The following is a 19,670-nucleotide window of genomic DNA, read 5'->3' as shown; positions in this document are numbered from 1 at the left end:
CGAGCCCGAGCCCGAACCTCTCCTGCTTCCACAACCGACCACAAGTAATATGGCCCAAAATTAGATCAAATTGGTGTTATACGTTTTAAGATTGCAGCACACTACTATTTCGGACAGTGCTGACTGTGATATATAGTGCCTACTTGGCTACTTGTGCTAAGAACAAATAACGCACAACCTGCGCCAGCGCATGGAGTCATACTCATATCCCTAGTTCCCTACGACAAACAGGAATAGGAAGAAGAATGAAGCCGCCGTGGGCTCCAAGCCCGACTGAGCTCGTTTGGATTGAAGCCCCGTTGCCGGTGGAAGGGAAGGGGTCCATGTCCATGCATGCATGCCGCCATGTGTTAACTTGTGGATCGTGGAGACCAGCGGGCTTTTTTTTGACCATGATGACTCTGCTTCATGTCCTGCGAGCACAGAAAGGGGCTTGGTAATTTGTCATGGCTAGGTCACGAGAATCTCTCGTCCTTCATGTTCCTGTCACACTCATTACTCTGCCCATCCCAATTATGTGTATTGAGTGGATTGAGACCGTCTCCAACAACCGCTATCCAAAATACAAGACTCATTTCACGTTTGGGTAGCGTCATAGGCAAAGGGTTCAATACACATTTTTTGTTTTCTCCAACAACAAGACCCAAAAGAGAATCATTTCTGCAAATGAGTCTTCAGGAGAGAGGATACTCAGATTTACGTTATACCTCTCCTGATACACAAAATGGGTTTTCCGTATAGATACTCTGTTGGAGGCTATAGGTATTCTGTTGAAGACCCATTTTGAGTTTGGGTCTCCTGTTGAAGACAGATGTAAGGTAATGTAACCATTGTAAACTGTGTAGAACGGGCCCATTCTCGATTTCATATTTGACAGAGTTCTGGTCTATGGAGCACTAATCACCACGCTTGCCAAGTTCCAGGTTTCTAGCTAGCATATTAGTGATCCTTTTGATCTTTCCATGTTTGCGCTGCGTCTATATGACACATAAAAAAGTAATCATGTAAAACAGGGTCCTATAGCATTTTTTTGTTTTGAAAGGCGGGTCCTATAGCATTATCAGCTTACGTACAATATACAAAGCAAATAAAGTTCAGTACGAGTACGACCACAAACGATAGTTTTTTTTTTTTGACAGATTCTCCATGCATTCCAAAGAAGTACCCATACGTCGCTTTGTTTTCCCATAACACAAGCAACAAAATAAATAGTGGTAAACGAACGGAGCTTGGTTCCTACACTACACATTGTTTTACTGGAGTGCACTACCGGACTCAGAGTCCAATTTACATTCGGCAAAGGCTTTATCAAGTGTTGCATTCGGCAAAGGACACTCGGCAAAAAATGGGTCGGTAAAGGTGCCTTTGCCGAGTGTTTTTTTGTCGGGCACTCGGCAAAGACACTCAGCAAAATTGGAACCGAAAAAAATAGAGGAAAAATGGAAAAAAAATAGATTTTTTTTAATCGGTGGAGGCCCCCATCGGTGAGCGCCTGCCCATCTCCGGCATTTTTCGCGTAAATTTCGCAGCACCGCGGCCGACGGGATTCAAACCCGCGACCTCCCCTACGCGCAAACCTCCTCTACCACTACACCACACTGTCACTTTGTCTGGATTCCGTTTTAGTTCCTAACATATTATACTAAACCAAGTGTAAATTACTTGTTTGATGCCCTAAACGAATTCAAATAAAAAAGTTGTAAACTACAAAGTTTCATAACTTTTCGAGATCTACACTTTTAGTTTAGGAAGTTTTTCCATCCGAGGTCGTTTACAAAATTTGAATTTCAAAATTTTGAAATCCAAACGCAGTTTTGCATGACAATATGATTTCAAATCAAAAAGTTGCCAACTACAATGTTTCATAACTTTTCGAGATCTACAGAGTTTATTTTGGTTGTTTTTCCATCCGATGTCGTTTGAAAAGTTCGAATTTTAATTTTTTGAAATTCAAACACAATTTTGCATGACAAGATGATTTCAAATAAAAAAGTTGTCAACTACAATGTTTCATAACTTTTTGAGATCTACAGAGTTTATTTTGGTTGTTTTTCCATCCGAGGTCGTTTGAAAAGTTCGAATTTTAAATTTTTGAAATTCAAACACAGTTTTGCATGACAAGATGATTTCAAATCAAAAAGTTGCCAATTACAAAGTTTCATAACTTTTCGAGATATACAAAGTTTATTTTCGTTGTTTAGTCATCTGTTCATCCGACATGGTCGTTCTAACATTGTTCACAAATCTTATATATCTCTCTTATAGTTTCATAAACTACAAGAGAGATATGTTAGATTTGTGAACAAATTTACTTTCACTTTGTCATATGAAGAAAAGACCAAAACAAACATTGTACATCTTGATGAGGTATACAACTTTGTAGTTGAAAACCTTTTCATTTGAATTAATTTACGGCTTCAAAATGTGCTTTGAAATTTTCTTTGCCGAGTGTAAAAAAAATACTCGCCAAAGAGCTTCTTTGCCGAGTGTCAAAAAAAACACTCGGCAAAAAAGCTCTTTGTCGAGTGTAAAAAAAAAACACTCAGCAAAGAGCTTCTTTGCCGAGTGTCAAAAAAAACACTCGGCAAAGGCGTCTTTGCCGAGTGCCCGAAAAACAATACTCGGCAAACCACTTGGTACTCGGCAAAGAGCCGCTCTCCGGCGGTGGTGGTATGTGTCAATGTGTGCATGCCACTGTACGGTTTGACCTGACGAGTAGCCGGGTAAGCAGTACAGAACAATCTGTTTGTTCCAGTTCAGTGTTCTGTGTTCAGGCTAGCTTGACACACATGGACACCAGAGGCGCAGGAGCAGGGCATCGAGCACTAGTGAACACGCAACTGACAGCGGTTTCTTTGGGGATCCTACATTGGTAGATCTTGCCACTAGCTTAGTTTAACGGTTAATTAAGAATCCCACTGATAGAGCTTTTGGCCTATGGGTGGAACCGGAATTCCGAAGCTTACGGCACGCACGGATGGGCCACCGTTTACGTCACTGCAAATTGTGTGGAGAACGAGAATCTCAGAGAAACCCACTTGGTTCAGTTCTCCGGCGGAGCATAGCAATGCCAAATTGCCAATGCTGCCGCCTGCGCCCAATCCCATGCCTTTCTGCTCCGGCTCCAGAACCCCAGTCAAGAAATGCTTTGATTATGCCCCCATCTAACGCAATGTTTGGTCTCTCTTTGGGTCTCTCAAAACCTGCCCCCCTCGGCCCTGCCCTAGGATGCTTTATGCTTGGCTTAGCCTTCATGGGAGCATGGCCCTGGAGCACCTTGCTACACGGCTGAATTCATGGGTGGAATCTCATCAAGTCGACACTCATATTTTGTTTCCGTCGTCTGTTCCCTTGGGATTCTTGCAGTGTGCTGTTCTTCTGCACAGTTACTTTGGCATTTCAAAAGGGAAGCTTCCATACTCATCAGCTCCACATGTACTAGTCTAACTTGTGTAACCCTTGTTTAGAAGTATGGTATAATTCCTTCTTTTTCTTTCTTTATACACAACTTGATGTTTGATTTATCAGGCAACTTGACAAATATTAATTCATCTGCTGCTATTTACCTACATCATCGGGCTGAATCACTTTGACTAATTGCTAATGGGGTGCAAACCCGCTCGCGAAAAAAAAAGTAATTGCTAACGGACATGGTGCTGGAAAAGTAGAGCAATGGGTAGTTTTTTTTTTCGGCCTTCTTTAGAACACAGAATTTTCAAAATCTAGAAATAGAAAAATGTGGGATTGGAATGACCTAACTTTCACGATGCCATCATAGCCAGATTTTGCACATCCAGCTTCTGGAGCACAACCCAAGTATGGAGCTTGTATAATTGTAACCTACAAAAGAGAAGAATATTTTTTTTCAAGGACAACATCATTTCTATTGATGAGCCAGAATGTCCAGCAAGTAGCAACAACCCCTAACCATAATAATGGTTTCGTCTCCTTGCCTATACACCTTGCTAAACATGCGAGACACACTTAGGATTTAGGTAGCTCTGAAACCAAATGCGATATGTACAAAATTGCTCTAGTGTACCAGCAAAAAAAAAAAAAACAAGTGCTTAAGTGTCCCATCTTTGCGACAAAGGCAATAAGTTTTGCTACCTTGCTGGTTCATCGCTTGGCCTGATTGCCCTTGGTTAACACTACTCCTCTGTAAGTATCATATAAGAAAATTTTCATTTTCAGGGAGGTTTTAATTGCAAAAGCCATAAACTTAGCTACAATAGTAAATTGACACTAGTACACAGGTCAGATTCAATCCCGGTTGGGAAGTGGCTTTTAGTCCCGGTTTCCCAACCGGGGTTGCGGATCCGAGACTAAAGGTCAGGATCTTTAGTCTTGGGTCACGCAACCGGGACTAAAGCCCATCCTCAGAACTAAAAAAATAATTTAAATCCTGGGAGATCTCTCTTGCGGTGTGTGAGATTCGAACCTAAGAGTAAGACTCCTTGGCTCGCGCGTAGCTTCATACCAACTCAACCGCACATCACATGTGACAAAGTCCTAGGCGCTCTCCTTTTGAATTCACCCGCGGGAGACCTTTAGTCCCGGGTGGGAGACTTTTAGTCCGGGTTGGTGTTACCAATCGAGACTAAAAGGTCACTTACCAACCGGGACTAAAGGTTGGAGGACCTTTAGTCTAGGTTGGTAACACCAACCGGGACTAAAGAATGGCTTTTAGTCCCAATTGGTGTTACCAACCAGGATAAAAAGGGTTTTTTGGTGCATGTAAAATTTAGACCCGGGACTAATGCTCACATTAGTCCCTAATCCCAACACAACCGAGACTAAAGGGTGCGAACCGAAAATCATTTCTCTACTAGTGTGACACTCCAATTGCGCTGGGTTTGTTCACTCATTAATCAACTAGTAAGAAACATGCATGGTCTTCGAGTGGCACGTCCCACGGTTGACAATATGAGTACATGAGCGTGCTCTAAGGAAGTGAACAATATTTTGTTTGTCACGCTATAATTGTCATAATAACTTTAATAATATTTTAGCTAGCTGCAGCCGCTGCAAACGCCATACACGCACGCATACGATGTGGCATGCTTGATGTTGTCGCCAACTGCTAGCTCGTTTTTTTATTCGCGACACGTTCACACGTAATCAAAGAGATCGGGGCGGAGACGAGTGCCATCTAAGCGATCACTTCCGTAGGATCTAAGTCGTCTTGTGCATGGATGCATTCATCGATGCATGCCTCTATTATAATCTACGCGTGTTTCGGTCCTTCTCTAGTTATATTCACCTTGTTCGCTTGTTAGTTTTAGCCAGGGCTTATCAGTCATAATTCAGTGTTTTTCTCTCATAATAAATCAGAACCAGTCAAGCTTATCAGTCTAGAAATCAACCAGCGAACAGGCTGATTATCAATCAAAGAGTTAACAATGGCGGTCAAAGCTACTGTACACTAGGCCACTCGATCTCTCAGCTTCTCGCTCTTGCCTCTTGATTAGGTTTTCAGCTAGCGCAAGATGTGGCTTTTGAGGTGCATGCATGTACACGTACAGTACAGCCCAACGTGCATGCGTACGTACGTTGCGTAGCGTGAACTTGGATGAGAACGAACAGCACAAGCTGCTCCATCCAAACAATATCCATGCATGGTTATGGTTTGTGAAGAGTCCTCATCAAGCACATGCAAAGGAAGCGTGAATGACCAACCTTGAACTTTCTTGAGCAAAATTCACCGCCTATCCCTGAATTTGATCGGCGGTATCAACCAGGTCTATGAACTTCTAAAGTGATATTTGTGGGTCTCTGAACTTGGCAGACGGTGTCATCCAGGTCCTTAAACTTTTAAGGTGATCACTGTAGGTCCCTAAACTTGGCTGACAGTGTCATTCTGGTCCCTGAACTTTCAAGGTGTTCATGCAGGTCCCTAAACTTGTTAAACGGTATCATCCTTGTCTAAATATGGTCTAACTTATTCTATAAGCTGGCGTGGCACGCTGACTGTACGTTAGACATGGATCCAACATGTGTCAATTAATCAATCATTATTTATATAATATTTATCATGAAAATATAAATTATATAAAATAATTTACATCAGGAAAAAAAATTAAAGTATTAAAATAATTTACAACAACAAATACATTAGGTTTATACTAAAATATAAAAATACTAAAATTAATCTAGTATTTATGTATCATTAATAGTATTAAAATTTCTATAATACTATTACTTTTAATAGTAGTATTATAGTATTAGAACTTTTAATAATACTATTATAGTATTAAAGTTTTAATAATAATGTTATAGTATTAAAAGTTTTAATAATAATGTTATAGTATTAATAACAGGAAAAAGTTACTTATATAATACTACTATTAAAAATTTTAAAATAATACTAAAATTAGAAGTAACTTTTAATAGAGAAAACTTTTAATACTATAGGTAACTTTTAATATTATTACATTTGGACAGGGATGACACCACTTGCCAAGTTTAGGGACCTACGGTGATCATCTTGAAAGTTTAGGGATTGGGATGACACCGCCATCCAAGTTTAGGGACCTGCGGTGATCACCTTGAAAGTTTAGGACCTTGATGACACCATTAAGGATGGCAACGGGTATATACCCGTCGGGTATCGCCGGAACGTTCTCTTCCCCGCTACGGAGAATTTATCCCGTCCCCATCCCCATTAACTGTCTCGGGTATAGATTCTTGCCCATCCCCGTACCCGTCGGGTATCGGTCGGGTAACAGATACCCGACGGGTACTGCATACCCGATAAATAAAGACACTTGGAGTCGCAGCTTTGCAATCGGAGACGTTTCTTCTTCACCCGGGTATAAGTGTCGGAGTCTCGGAGATGCCGAGGAGAAGGAGCGAGGTTGCGAGGAGGACGAGCAAAGGTGGCAGAGAGACCGAACTGAGGAAGCGAGGGGCACGAGTGCTCGTGAGACAGGCATGCTTGTGCTGCTGGCGGAGATGGTGAGGAAAAATTGAACGAGGGTTCCTAGAACACACAAATTATATATATGACTGTTCAGATTTGGACCAAAATATCTATGTTGAGCTTCTTTGGGCCTAATACTCGCATGACAGCTCAAATAGTCGGGTTCCCCAACGGGTAACGGGGACGGGTAAACAGAGAACGTTCCCGTACCCGCTATACCCGTCGGGTATGGATTCTTGCCCATTTAGATCCCCGCGGGTAAAGATATGATCCCATCCCCGTCCCCTAATGGATCAAATACCCGTCGGGTATCGGGTATCGGGTCCCCGTTGCCATCCTTAGACACCATCTGCCAAGTTCATGGACCCATAAATATCACTTTAGAAATTCAGGAACCTGAATGATACCGTCGGCCAAATTCAGTGACCGGAGGTGAATTTTCCTCAACTTTCTTTGGGGGTGATCGAGTGCTCGGAGAAAGTGAGAAACGATATACCGGCCGGCGGTGCCGATGAGGCGATGACGTACAAGACTAGCTCGAAGTCGAACCCGGCCGGTTCAGGATCGACAATGACAACGTGGTACGGTTCACTGGCCCACCAGGCACCATGTTGTAGGTAGCTGGTCTGTAGTTACCGACGGGCAGGCTGGCAGATCGAGCGCGCGTGCAGGACGCACCCAATTGCTCTTTGGCTGCGAAAACTAGGCTGGCAGACAGCTGCGGTGTTTAGCTGGTTTCATTTCATTCATTATTCATTCATGCTGCGTCGTTACGCTGCGCTGCACGGCCGGTCGGGGCCCTGTACGTTCTAGCTTGGCATTGGCATGCCCATGCATGCCGCTGCCTGCGGGCACGTACGCACGGATGCACCTCCCGCAAGCTCTACAGCACACAGCAGCAGCAGCTACGGTGGGGGTGAGGTGACGTAATGATACGTACCGTAGCTAGCGCCTTGTGGATGCTGTCAGCCTGTTCGGCTGGGGCTAAAACGATTGTATACGATCGTAGATTATTACTGCTGACTGGTTTAGTGTAAGAGAAAAATACTATTATGACTGAAAATTTACGATAGTTTACCACGAGCGAACAGGCTTGGCTCCCGGCCGCGCAGGCACAGAGCATGTCCGGATCGGCTCCCAGCTGCCCATCATCACGAATTCAGGACTCAGGAGTCAGGAGGCCAGATGCATGGCACGGCGCCGCCCTATCTCCACGTACAGTACGCCCTCGGCCTCGGTTCTTCGTCCAACCGGCCGAGCTACCACCTACCGTCCCCCGCTCCGGCCGGCGGCGCACGGGGAGGACAGACTTGGAAGCGGAGGCCGGGGCCGAGGCTCTGCCAGCCAGCGGCCGGCGGCCGGCGCCGGCAGAAGGTCTGGTTGGCGTGGCCCTGGCCCCTGGCCCGTGGTGGGGTGCATTGGGTTCGCTCATGGAGACCACCAGCCTTTTTGACTATGAGTGTGCCTGATGACCTGTGTGTGCAGTGCAGATTAGACTCTGGAATCTGGAGAGGAAAAGGATGTTTGTCATGGCCCGGTGACGAGCATCTCTTTTGATTCAGATTCTGACACTCCGCATATCCAGCTTTGTGTGTTGATTGTGACTCACCGCTGAGCAGGGTGGGAGGCCAGTAGTATCGTCCTTTACATTTACAGTGGGGAAAAAGGAAATGAAGAATACAATTTTTGTATGCTCCCTCCGTCCCAGAAAAGACACGTGCCTATCTCTAACTTTTATTCTCGGCATTAGTATGTTAATTAAACCAAACCAAATAGTTACTCCTACAAACTCTACTCCATGAACGGGAGTGTGGGTTTCATTACGATCTGGCTTTTGAATAATTAAATTACAGAAATAGAGTAGTACTACAGAAATTGCTCTTAAACAAAAGGAGCTTTTGCTTTTCTCTTCCTTCACATTTCACATGGAGGCCGGAGAGCTATCTTGAGTACTAATCATGTGCGTCGATCTTGGGCTTAACAGCAAGTTTTCAGCTAGAGAAATCAAACAAAAAGGAGACGAAAAGTTCTATCGGCACTGCAGTTCGCCCAAGAACATGTCATGGCTGGCTAGAATCTAATGGCCTGTGGGGGTGCCGAATGCCTGTGGTAAGATCAACACTATCATGAAGCAATTGGAAGCGTGACTAGATCACCACATATGAGAGGTACTACTCCGTAATAAAGTATGGAGCACTACTATGTTTAACGTTGGGCACTGCACAACACTCCTTTAATCCTTTGTTCTACATACTCTCAAAGAGCATCCAAGAAGACAGGCCCCTGCCTAGAAAGGGACTCGAACGCCGATGTCATTTTTCACTTTGCCCACTAAACCATGCGTATCAGGCTGTCAGAGCTGGCTTTGCTTCCTAAACACTGTAAAAAGCGCATTACCCAGGGTTAATTTACGCTCTACAAGTCAACTGTTCCCATGGGACCTTACCTGTCATGATGTCAATGTACTCATGCATGTTCCTTCCCCGCCGTCATCATGCTTTTTCTACACAGCAAGGCAGTGGGTAGAACAGTGGCTTAGCAAGGACGTGGAGCTCATCAGTACCATTTGTTTAATCCTTTTGATCTTTCATGGTCTTCTCTGACCTATAAAACAAAGTAGAACAATGATGCAGGACAAAGTCATAGAGCGTCATAATCAGCATGTATATACCATAAAAGCCATATAGTTGTACTTGACTAACTTTATTTTTGAAGCAAAATGCTTCCTACTGGTAGTGGTAGTTACTGTATACACGACCTGACGAACTGTATCATTGTGAGATTCTTCAAGCATCAAGCATGCCACATACCTTTTTTTTTCCAGATAGACCACACCAGATTCATCCAAGGACCACTCAGACTGAAGCTAGCTAGCTGCTCTTTTCAAATTCCAATCACCAAGAATTGATACACACATCATACACACAGGATACTAGGCAAAAATGAAGCAAAAACAACTTAAGGGACAAGATGCAGGGGGATGCTGCCAGTGCCACCTGCACTGCACTTGATTGATTTCTAGCCGTATGTACATCGCTATGGTACAGTGTTGCGATCACCGCTAAACGCTAAATAATGGCAGGGCGAGCTCTGGATCAAGAACACATCCTGGGGAGCGACCTGGCGGTGCGTCCGCCGCCGCCTCGCCTGGCCTGCTTCATCTTGCTCATCTGCGTCTTCATCCGGCTGCACACCTTCTCCAGCTCCATCACCCGCCAGTGCATCCCGTCCAGGAGCGACCGCAGGTTCTGGTTCTCCAGCGACAGGTCCAGCCGCCCCGCGTACAGGATCACCTGCCCGTCGTTCTCGCCGCCGACGTCATCGGCGGCTACGCCGCTGCCGTCGCGGCGCTTCCCCGTGGACGGGGGAGGGGACGGCGACACGGGCTTCAGCTGACCCGGCTCGCGCAGGACGATGCTCTTGAGCACCGTGTGCTGCGATGCCAGCGCCTGCACCGCCGCTCTCGTCGGGAACTCGCCGTTCCGCGCCAGGTGCTTGCAGCACTCCGGCGACAGCTTCTCGTAGCTGAGCCCCCTGCAGATCTTCATCTTCTCCTCGTCCGTCAGGCAGCCGTGAATCTGACACGATGAACATCAATCAACCGACATTTATTACTCGAATTATGGTACTAGCAGTAAAGGGTCATTTTTATTTGGTTGGCCAATCAGTTGGTTCAGAGATGAGAACATGCAGAAGTTAACCGCATTGCATACATAGGATTCAGAGGAAGCACTGACATGCTGGCAATTAATGCGGAGTAGTAACTGTTGTCCAATCTAAGCAGAGTTAATGCGAAGTAAATGTGAAATGCTGTCGAAATTAGGACGTTGTCGGAATGGAATGTTACGTTAAACTCCTACAGTAACTACCTGGAAATAGACGTCGATGGCGCGATACAGCGCGTCATTGCAGTCCCTGGCCGGAGCCGGCAGCGCGGTGGCCAGCTCCAGGAACTTGGCCGGACGAAGGGACGGGTCCGGAGCGACCTCGGCCAGGTACAGGTCCATGAGCCTGCCCACCTTCTTCAGTCTCGCCGGCTCGTCGCTGGCGCCGCCGCGGAGGAACGCGGCCAAGAACCTGAGCACCAGGCTCACGTTGTACAGGCTGGCCGTCCCGGGCGGCGCTGGGACGAGCAGGTTATCAAGCGTCGCGTGGTCCAGCTTGCGGCCGATCATGGCGACGAGCCGCTCCTGGCACGCGTCGGCCAGCCTCAGCGGCGCGGCGATCCTCAGGATGCCGAAGAGGCCCTTGCAATAGACCGCGCTCCGGTCGAGGCTGGCCATGACGGCGATCGACGCCTCCAGCATCGCCTTCTTGTCGTCGGCACTCGCGCCGGCGATGCGACACTTGAGGTAATAGAAGAGGAACCGGGCGACGACGCCGTGGTCGGTGCCCCTGGCCACGAGCGCCGAGGCGACGCGCTCCACCGTGGCGGGGCCGAGCGCGACGAGGTCCTCGAACCACCAGGTGCGGCTGATGCAGGACCCGCGCAGGCTGAGGCTGCTGCTCTTGGTGTCGCACGAGAACCGGAACTCCGTGCTCTCCGGCGAGGAGCCCGTGGTCGTGGTGTCCCCGGCCGCCGGCGGGGGCACGGCCATCTGCGACACCAGCGCGGCCACGGCCGCGTCGAACGCGCCCGTGGAGTCCGCAAGCGGGACCAGGCGCTGGCACTGCTTCACGGCGTCCACGACGGTGTGCCACGGCCAGTGCGGCATCTCCTCAAACGCCTTCTCCGTCATCCGCACCAGGCTCGGCGCCGCCGTGGACGCGACCCCGACCTCGGGCGCGTCTGCCGCCGCCATGTCTAGGAACTCCGCCGCGCACCGCAGCACGCACGCGTTGGCCGCGGTCACCGCGCCGCCGCGTCCGCCATCAGTGTAGCAGAACCTCGCGATGAGCTCGAACGCCTCGGGGCCACCGGGGAATCCGTGCAGAGCTACCCTCGGATGCCGCCTCGCGGACGCTGCGCCGGCGGCCCCCACCCTCCTGATCCTACCGCAGAAGCGCGCAAGAACGTCCTGCAATTTATATCCAAAAACGCAACAGCAATTCAGAACAAGAAGCGTCAGCGCATGGAAGAAGCACACAGCCGCAAGAATGCGAGACGCCACCCACTTGCTAGAATCCAAATCAACACCGACGCCAAATTAAAGGGAAGATCAGGTCTTTCTCTCTGCGGAGAAGAATGTAGTAGGCTTTTTCAATGGGGGAGAAGCTAGTGGCCATAAACGAGTAGTCGTAGCCACCAAGCGGTCACTAAACCTCGCATAGAAAAGGGCGAAGAAGATGAGGTGTAGCTGTTACGCCATTAACGCCCAGCAGTGGAGGAATGGAGCGGGAGGACGAAGAAGACATTAGCAGGTGCGGGATATGCGCGGTACAGTTACGCCATTAATAAAAGAAGAGAAGGACCAGGCATGGCGAGCTCGTTGATGACAGTGATGGGGAAACGGACAGAGCTTCACTGTGTGCTCTCTGCAGCTGAGCACTCTGCAACTGCGCTTAAAAATGGAAGGTGCGATGTGCTCCTATGAGAAACAACAGACAGTAAAATTCCAGAGGAACAGAAGGAAAAGAAGTGCAGGATTAATCTGAGTGATACGTAGTCGACAAAAATGATGTGGAAGCAGAGTTGCAGGTGAGCATAATGAGTGGAATCAGGGCGACTCCACTGGCGTGTGACAACCAAGCTATCGATGTCTTAGACCCACGAAATGGCAGGCAGGGTAGAGCTCGGCAGCAAAATTACAGCAAGAAGAAGAGATGAGACGACAGACAAGGCAAGGATTTTCAGGCCATGGCCATGAGGGCGAATCAACCTCTGCAGGGAGGAAATGATCAGGAACTAGCAGTCGAAGACCGGCATGGAACCACCTGGATGTGACAAGCCGCATATGGCCCGGAAACCTTCGATGGGGTACAAATCAAGGGGAAAACAATCGGAAGCTCTGAGAGGAACGGTTGGACGCGACCGAATTGGGGAAGACGATGCCAAGGTGGTGCCAAAAAAAATTTGGGGACTATGTGGAACGATTAGCAGGGACGTAGTACAGAGGTAACTACAAGAGGAAGAATTGGAGCAGGTTCGGTTCCAACAGGATATGGCAAGCTTCACTCATCCCCGAGGCCTAGGCGTCCACAAGAAACAAGCGGCTAGAGCTAGCCAACAGTGAGTCCAAAAAAGAGAGCCGCTAGGGCGCTAGGCTAACAGGCTGGACAGCAAGCTGCCAATCTGGGGAATAGTACAACAACAAAAACATCGACATCATAATCGTCGTCGTGTATATGGAGAGAAACATAAACACCAGAGTTCAGAGCAGAGCAAGAAGAGACCTTAATGGCTTAATCCATGGAGGAGGTGGAGGAGCAAGCAAGAACATGAACATGGCAAGAGAGGGAGCCGCAGCGCACCTTATCAACGAAGAAGAGCTCCTCGCCGTTCACATCCACCTCAAGGACGACACGGGTCATCTTTCCGGCGAAAGACTCGTTTTCCTTCCTCCCAATCCCACAAGCTTTGAACTTTAAAGCAACATGGCGGCGATGGAGCGAGGCAAAAGGCTGCGATGATGGGGATGGAAGCAGGGGGATGCAATGCAAAGGTGGGATGCGGCACCCACGCAGAAAGCCCAAGCCGCCAAATGGCTAGGCGTCCAAGCGCACCTGATGCTCTGAGCAGTCAATGGCTCGGCTCCGAGGGGCGGGGCCAGACGAAGGAGAGTTGGTGGATCCCTGAGCTGCTCCTGCTCGCGCTTGCGCCCTGACTGACACCCTCTGCCCTGCTGCGAGTGGAGCTTTGCAGGGGGAGCTTTGGGGAATATGTAAGGCTGGTTCCTGATTTTTCTCCTCACTCTGCCCTCCTTTGCACTTGCACGTATTATATACTGTGTGTGCCTGGCCACTCGGTTGCTACGCCCGTGCCGCTGCGGGAGTCCTTTTCCTGCACCAAAGATATGGGCAACAAAAAAGATGGTGGGAGAGAGAAGAAGAACGGAGGTGGTGAAGAAGAACGGACTCTGGAGAGAGATGGTAGTAGACGGGTAGAGACAGAAATGCATTGTTTATGCGTCGACTGAGATTGCAAGCAAAGAGCATCTGAGTTGGTCATTTCCATGTGACACCGAGAGAGATTGTCTGATCCTCATATGTGAGATTATGTTTTCTATTAGTTTTCGCTTGGGTTTCTTAAGGAACAAATGCCCTCTTGGTTCAAAGGAAAAGGCTTTTAAAATCAACATAGGCAGATAGAGACAAACCCTCTCCTTCAGCCTAGCCTACGTAAGACTATCTCCAACAACTAACATCCAAAATACAAAACTTATTTGACCTTTTGGGTAGAACTATAGTCAAAGAATTCAATACCTATTCGGCATCTTCTTCAACAACAGGACGTAAAAGAGAATCTTTTCTGCAAATGGGTTTCCAGGAGAGAGGATGCTCATATTTGGATTGTGTCTATCAGGCAACACAAAATGGATCTCCCGTATAGGTAGTCTGTTGAAGGCTGATTTTATGTCTCTATTACCCATTTTGGGTTTAGGTGCCCATATAAGTCTCTTGTTGGAGACAGTCTAACATGTTATTTGACTTGGTTACAACCAAACAACATTATCTCTCTTAAAAACGAAAAAAAGATTATATGTCCTGGTTCAGTTTACATAACAGCACAGGGCAAGTATGTTTGTCACTTTTAAAACTTTTTAGACTATTAAGGAGAAAATTCTAGCTTCATACATCATCTTCCAAAGATGCATGAGACGACACCTACTACATTGATATATTCAATAATAGAGCAAATGTTCCAAAGGTGCATCAAAATGCACAGAACACATCATGTACTAATGTAAACTAGAAAAAATAATACAAATAAAAAAGAGAAACTAAAACAAAAAATAACTAGTTCAAAGCTCGAGTAATCATCCTTTGTGGCATGTTACGGCCTTGTTTGGTTTGGCTCTCTTTCGCTCCCGCTCCGTGCTACAGTGCGAGAAGAGTTATAAAAACTTTTTTTTTGTCCTCTTAGTTCATTTTGCAAGTTGCTGGTGTAGAAAGGGATGTACAAACAAAAGACTATGCCAAACAGGCCCTTCATAATATTGACCGAAGGTGTTCCTTTTAATCTAAGTTGCACAAACATGCCAGAGATTTCTGCGGGCATTAGATTATAGTTACACACAAAATATATGGAGTCGTATAATATCACTGCCCATCTAAACTTCATCAAGAAGGACACTAGCCACATGATTTTTCACAAACAACTTTATTTTTTCACGTGAGATTAGGAATAGGTTGCAACGGCACGTCACATGCAAAAGTGGGCCAAAGTATATATGGATGATGTTTTGACAGCACTCCACATCTGCCGGTAAACTCTACTCTGTTTGATAACAGCCGGAAAGGGTCATTTATTGACTGCATATACTTGCAGGGCATCGCTTTTGATTGGGGCCATTGGGCGAGGGTGAGCGAGCGAGCGACAGGGATCGCTACGGAAATTTGAGGCATCCGAACATGTGCTGGATCGTATGGACTGGACTCATCAGGCAGAGGTCGTTCGCAGCAACCCGTATTTAAGACTTCCCAGTGGTGGAGGGATGTACTGATGCTCTAGCTGATGGATGTGTCTTTAGAGAATCGTGAGCAAATTTTTAACCTGATTCGACTCGACACTGGAAGACTTGCCGGTAGTGCCGGATGAGGTGGTGGCAGTAAACACCCGGACAATTGTCTCACTGTGTTACAGTTACTACTACCACAAGGGTGGTGAAAGTAAAATGCCCATTTCGCCCCTGATGACTGATGACGAGGGAGTGCCTCAGCGCCTGTAGAACAGTCCTCGTCACCCACCCCGGGGATAGAACGGTCCACGGAACATTTCCTATTCCTATCCCCCCATGGCGTGGGGAAGCCTGTTCGGGAGTCCATATCGTATCGTGGATTATTTACTGCTGGCTGGTTTGGTGTGAGAGAAAAATACTGTTCTTGGCTGGAAATTTATGATCGTTTACGAGCAAGCGAACAAGGAGACGCTGCCGTTCCACTACACTGTTTGTTTCCCACACAAGCGGATAAGGGCGGCAACCGGCAACAGCAGCCGGCGTGGGCCGTGCAGCGAGGGGACTCAGATTCGTGGGCTTGTCTTCGAGCGGAGAGGGAGAGGTCCGCTTCCCTGGTGGGCCGCACGGTCCATACACGACCAAGGAAGATTTAAAGGCATGCAGGGTTAAGCCACTGCTAAACAACTTGCAGATGCAGGGTAAAATGCATGATAAAAAGGCAGCCAAGCCGCCAAGGAGTGGAGCATGGCAGGTGGCTAGGTGAGGTATCAGGGGAACAGTTGACTTGTAAACTGTAAATTAACCCATGCATGGCGATGTATATGTACCACGGACTGTAACAAGTGTTTAGAAAACAAGGGGGGCAGCATGTACTGACAGCCTGATATGCATGCATGGCTTAAAGAAAGAAAGAAAGGGGCATGGGCATTCGAGTCCCTTTCTAGGCCGGGGGACTTTGTTTCTTCCTGGGCCTTTTTGGATGCTCTTTGAGAAGGTAAAACAAAGGAGGGATGAGTAGTGTGCACTGTGCAGTGCAGCAGTGTCCGCATCGAGTGCCTGATCCGGCCCACATGTGGATGTGGTGATCTAGCCACGCTTCCGATTGCTTCTCTCTCATGATGGTGTTTATCTTTCTTTGAAAAGTGATGGTGTTGATCTTAACACAGGCAGTCCACGTATGTTTGATTCTATCTGACCAGTCTTGTTTCTTTTTTTCTTCTTCTTCTTCTTTTTGTATCTACTACAGATCAGTAGTAGAGCGTGATGGTAAGTAACCCTTTTGTACCACAGAAGAGGCACAGGGTGGTGGCAAATTAAAGGGCACAGTACCAGCAGGCAGCAGGTGAGTTTTTTCTTGTGTGTTTGAATGAAACTGAACTGCTGGTGTTTTCTTTTCTCTCTGTTCACCCACCGGTGAATTGAGAATCAGCAGAGGAGGCGAAGGTAGGAGGACGGACATGCATGCAGAGAGTGGCAGCAGGATGGATGAAGGAATATGCTCGTCACCTAGCCGTGACAAACAAACCCTCTCCCTTTTCTCCTGCAATCTATCATTCATGTTGAATGAAAAAGGCTGCTGCTTGCTGGTCTCCACAAACACGTCTCTGGACTCTGCATGCAGGCAGCAGGGACCAAGCCAGCCTGATGCAGAGAGTGGTGCCGGTGGCAAAGGCTTTTTTGGTTGGTGGCCTACGCCAACGCGACGTCTTCTGCGTGCACCACATGCCAAACAATGCGTTGGGGAAACGGAGATAGCAGCAGGCTCTTCTGATGCGAGCGGCTCGCTGCAATGCTCGCCGGCTCCGGACTGTAGCATTTATAATTCCTCGTCGACGCCACATTCTGAGTTGTGAACTGTCGTCCGGGCATGCGCTGCGCCTGCGCGGCCGCGGCCCGCCGAGAGCTCCGCACGCTTCCAGCATTCATTGCTGGGAGCGCGGCAGAGGGGGTCTGTCGCGCTGCCAGGTCCAGCGCGTGGCCGGTTCGCCCATCCTCCGATTTGTCCTCACGTGGTGCGCATCCGTGTGCGTACAGCGGGGCGGCGGCCGGCGGGGGGAGATGTGCGTGTGCTCAGACGACGTGGGCACACCAATGCCAGAACGGGCCGGGGCCGGGGGACGGCCGTGCGCATGGTAGTACAACTAAACAGGAGTATGCAGCTGTGCCTACTAGTGCTAGGATTGTTAAGGCCAGGAGTTCAACTATCAACCAAACTAGTAGACCGGCCATTAGAGTTTTTACAAATCACACCGGTTAGCGGCGACTGGTCCAGTATCTCAGTCTCAGCTAAGCTAGCTAAGTTCCTAGTACTACGTACGTAGCTACAGCATGGGGCAGTGCACAGTGCACTGCACCACACTGCCGTCGTCACTGGACCGCTTCCTAGGGCATGTTCACTTGAATTTATCTATCGGCTTATCAGCTAGAATTTATAGAAATTTTCTCTCACAACAAAACAGCTTCAGCCGGCTTTAATACCAGCCTAGCCCTACCTCCTATTGCTCTGTTCAGCTGTTATAAATTGGCTGGCTGGGCTGGTCAATCCGCTGATTTGAATCAGCCCACCGCCAGCCAGCCAATCTGCAACCATTTGAATGTACTCATTTCAAATCAAATCCCGGCGCCAATGAACCAAAGTTGGCGCCAACTAACAGACCCATTCAAATACACGCCCGACAACAAGTATCAACGTTAACACATATAAGTTAGTACCAACCAATTCTAATACCATTTCATTACATCTCACTCAAATGTGCTTTCAAGGCCATTGAAATAACACTTCATTACAACAGCAGTACAAGGCACAACTGCTAGCTGAACCAATTTGCGGGCATTACAACAGCTCATTGGAATTCCTAAGATCCAATGACAACAATTCATTACAGCAGTGCATACCTCAGTTGTCCATAACACTACTACTTGGAGGATTACTGGAGCATTTACAAAACTTGTAGGAGTTGCACAAAACATTTGCAACACCTACAGAAACATGTGCCTTCTAATATGCGCATTTACTCCATGTACAACATATACAATCCTACTATTTCCAATTCCTACCATTCCTCTGCATGTAACAAATGTCCTAAGTGGAATCTATACAAAATTTGTACCCTTTTCAAGGCACATAATAATGAGCATGAAGTCGGTTCCCATGCAAAAGTCACTTACCCAACAATCAATGGGTCTTCATGCCATCCTCCAATCCACTTAGACCTCTGCTCCACCACTCGGCCTCGCCTATAAGTGGACAACATGTCATAACCTGCATGTACACATACACGGGAGTTGTAGCTTTAATTGGAACTACTTTCCATCCTAATTTACATCACATTTGCCCAATCATTCTCCCTAGAGAGCCAAAGAGATGTACTCCCTCATCGCTGTCATACTATTATGTGCATTGAGCTGCACCCACTCGCCAGGTGTGTACGTAGGTGAACCAAATCCATGCTGACGAATGTACAAATAATTGTGCATTGAAAGCATGACATAATAATCATCTTTTGCTTCTCCCTATGGCAGTGCGGAACTGAAAGGTCCTAATATGACTAGAGAGAGGGTGAATAGCCTATTTAAAAATCTACAAATCAACTAGAGCAATTGATTAGTATAACAAATAGCTAAATACAAACCTGCTCTAGCTCTATAAGGGTTGCAAGCCACCTATCCAGCAATTCTAGTTACTATGATCACTAGACATATAATTTGCTAAGTCACTACTCACTAAGAGCTCTCACACTTGCTACACTAAAGAGCTCCACTAGATGAACTCAAACTACAAAGCAAGCTCTCAATTCTAGCTACACTAAAGAGCTTGTTATAACTAGTTTGCAAGAATATAAATGAGTGAGAGGGTAATTATACCGCCGTGTAGAGGAGTGAACCAATCACAAGATGAATGCTAAATCAATCACCGGGAGAATACCAAAGGGCAAGAGACAACTAATTTTCTCCCGAGGTTCACGTGCTTGCCAACACGCTACGTCCCCGTTGTGTTGACCAACACTTGGTGGTTCGGCGACTAAGAGGTGTTACACGAACCTCATCCACACAATTGGACACCGCAAGAACCTACCCACAAGTGAGGTAACTCAATGACACGAGCAATCCACTAGGGTTACCTTTCGGCACTCCACCAGAAAAGGTACAAGTTCACTCACAATCACCGGAGATGGCCACGAATAATCACC

The 19,670-nt window shown here is 47.3% G+C and overlaps 1 protein-coding gene across 7 annotated transcripts; it reads right to left on the bottom strand.

Moving 5' to 3' along the window:
• Window positions 1-9,865: 9,865 nt before the first annotated feature.
• Window positions 9,866-13,743, bottom strand: LOC136542428 (BTB/POZ domain-containing protein At3g22104-like). Of its 7 annotated transcripts, XM_066534854.1 has the most exons (4): window positions 13,334-13,743; window positions 12,335-12,450; window positions 10,792-11,940; window positions 9,866-10,500 (listed from the first exon to the last, which is right to left on the bottom strand). In XM_066534854.1, exons 3-4 carry the CDS (start codon window positions 11,722-11,724, stop codon window positions 10,018-10,020), a joined length of 1,416 nt encoding a protein of 471 aa, XP_066390951.1. In that variant the 5' UTR covers window positions 11,725-11,940; window positions 12,335-12,450; window positions 13,334-13,743; the 3' UTR covers window positions 9,866-10,017. The 7 variants fall into 7 exon arrangements, with proteins under 7 accessions (XP_066390951.1, XP_066390949.1, XP_066390955.1 ...); XM_066534852.1 differs by lacking the exon at window positions 12,335-12,450 and having other exon boundaries at window positions 13,334-13,742; XM_066534858.1 differs by lacking the exon at window positions 12,335-12,450 and having other exon boundaries at window positions 13,256-13,383.
• Window positions 13,744-19,670: the final 5,927 nt, after the last annotated feature.

This window comes from Miscanthus floridulus, chromosome 3, assembly GCF_019320115.1.
Source record: "Miscanthus floridulus cultivar M001 chromosome 3, ASM1932011v1, whole genome shotgun sequence".
In the NCBI taxonomy this organism is placed as follows: domain Eukaryota; kingdom Viridiplantae; phylum Streptophyta; class Magnoliopsida; order Poales; family Poaceae; genus Miscanthus; species Miscanthus floridulus.
The sequence above is the reverse complement of the archived record's forward strand: the minus strand, read 5'-3'. Positions and strand labels throughout refer to the sequence as shown.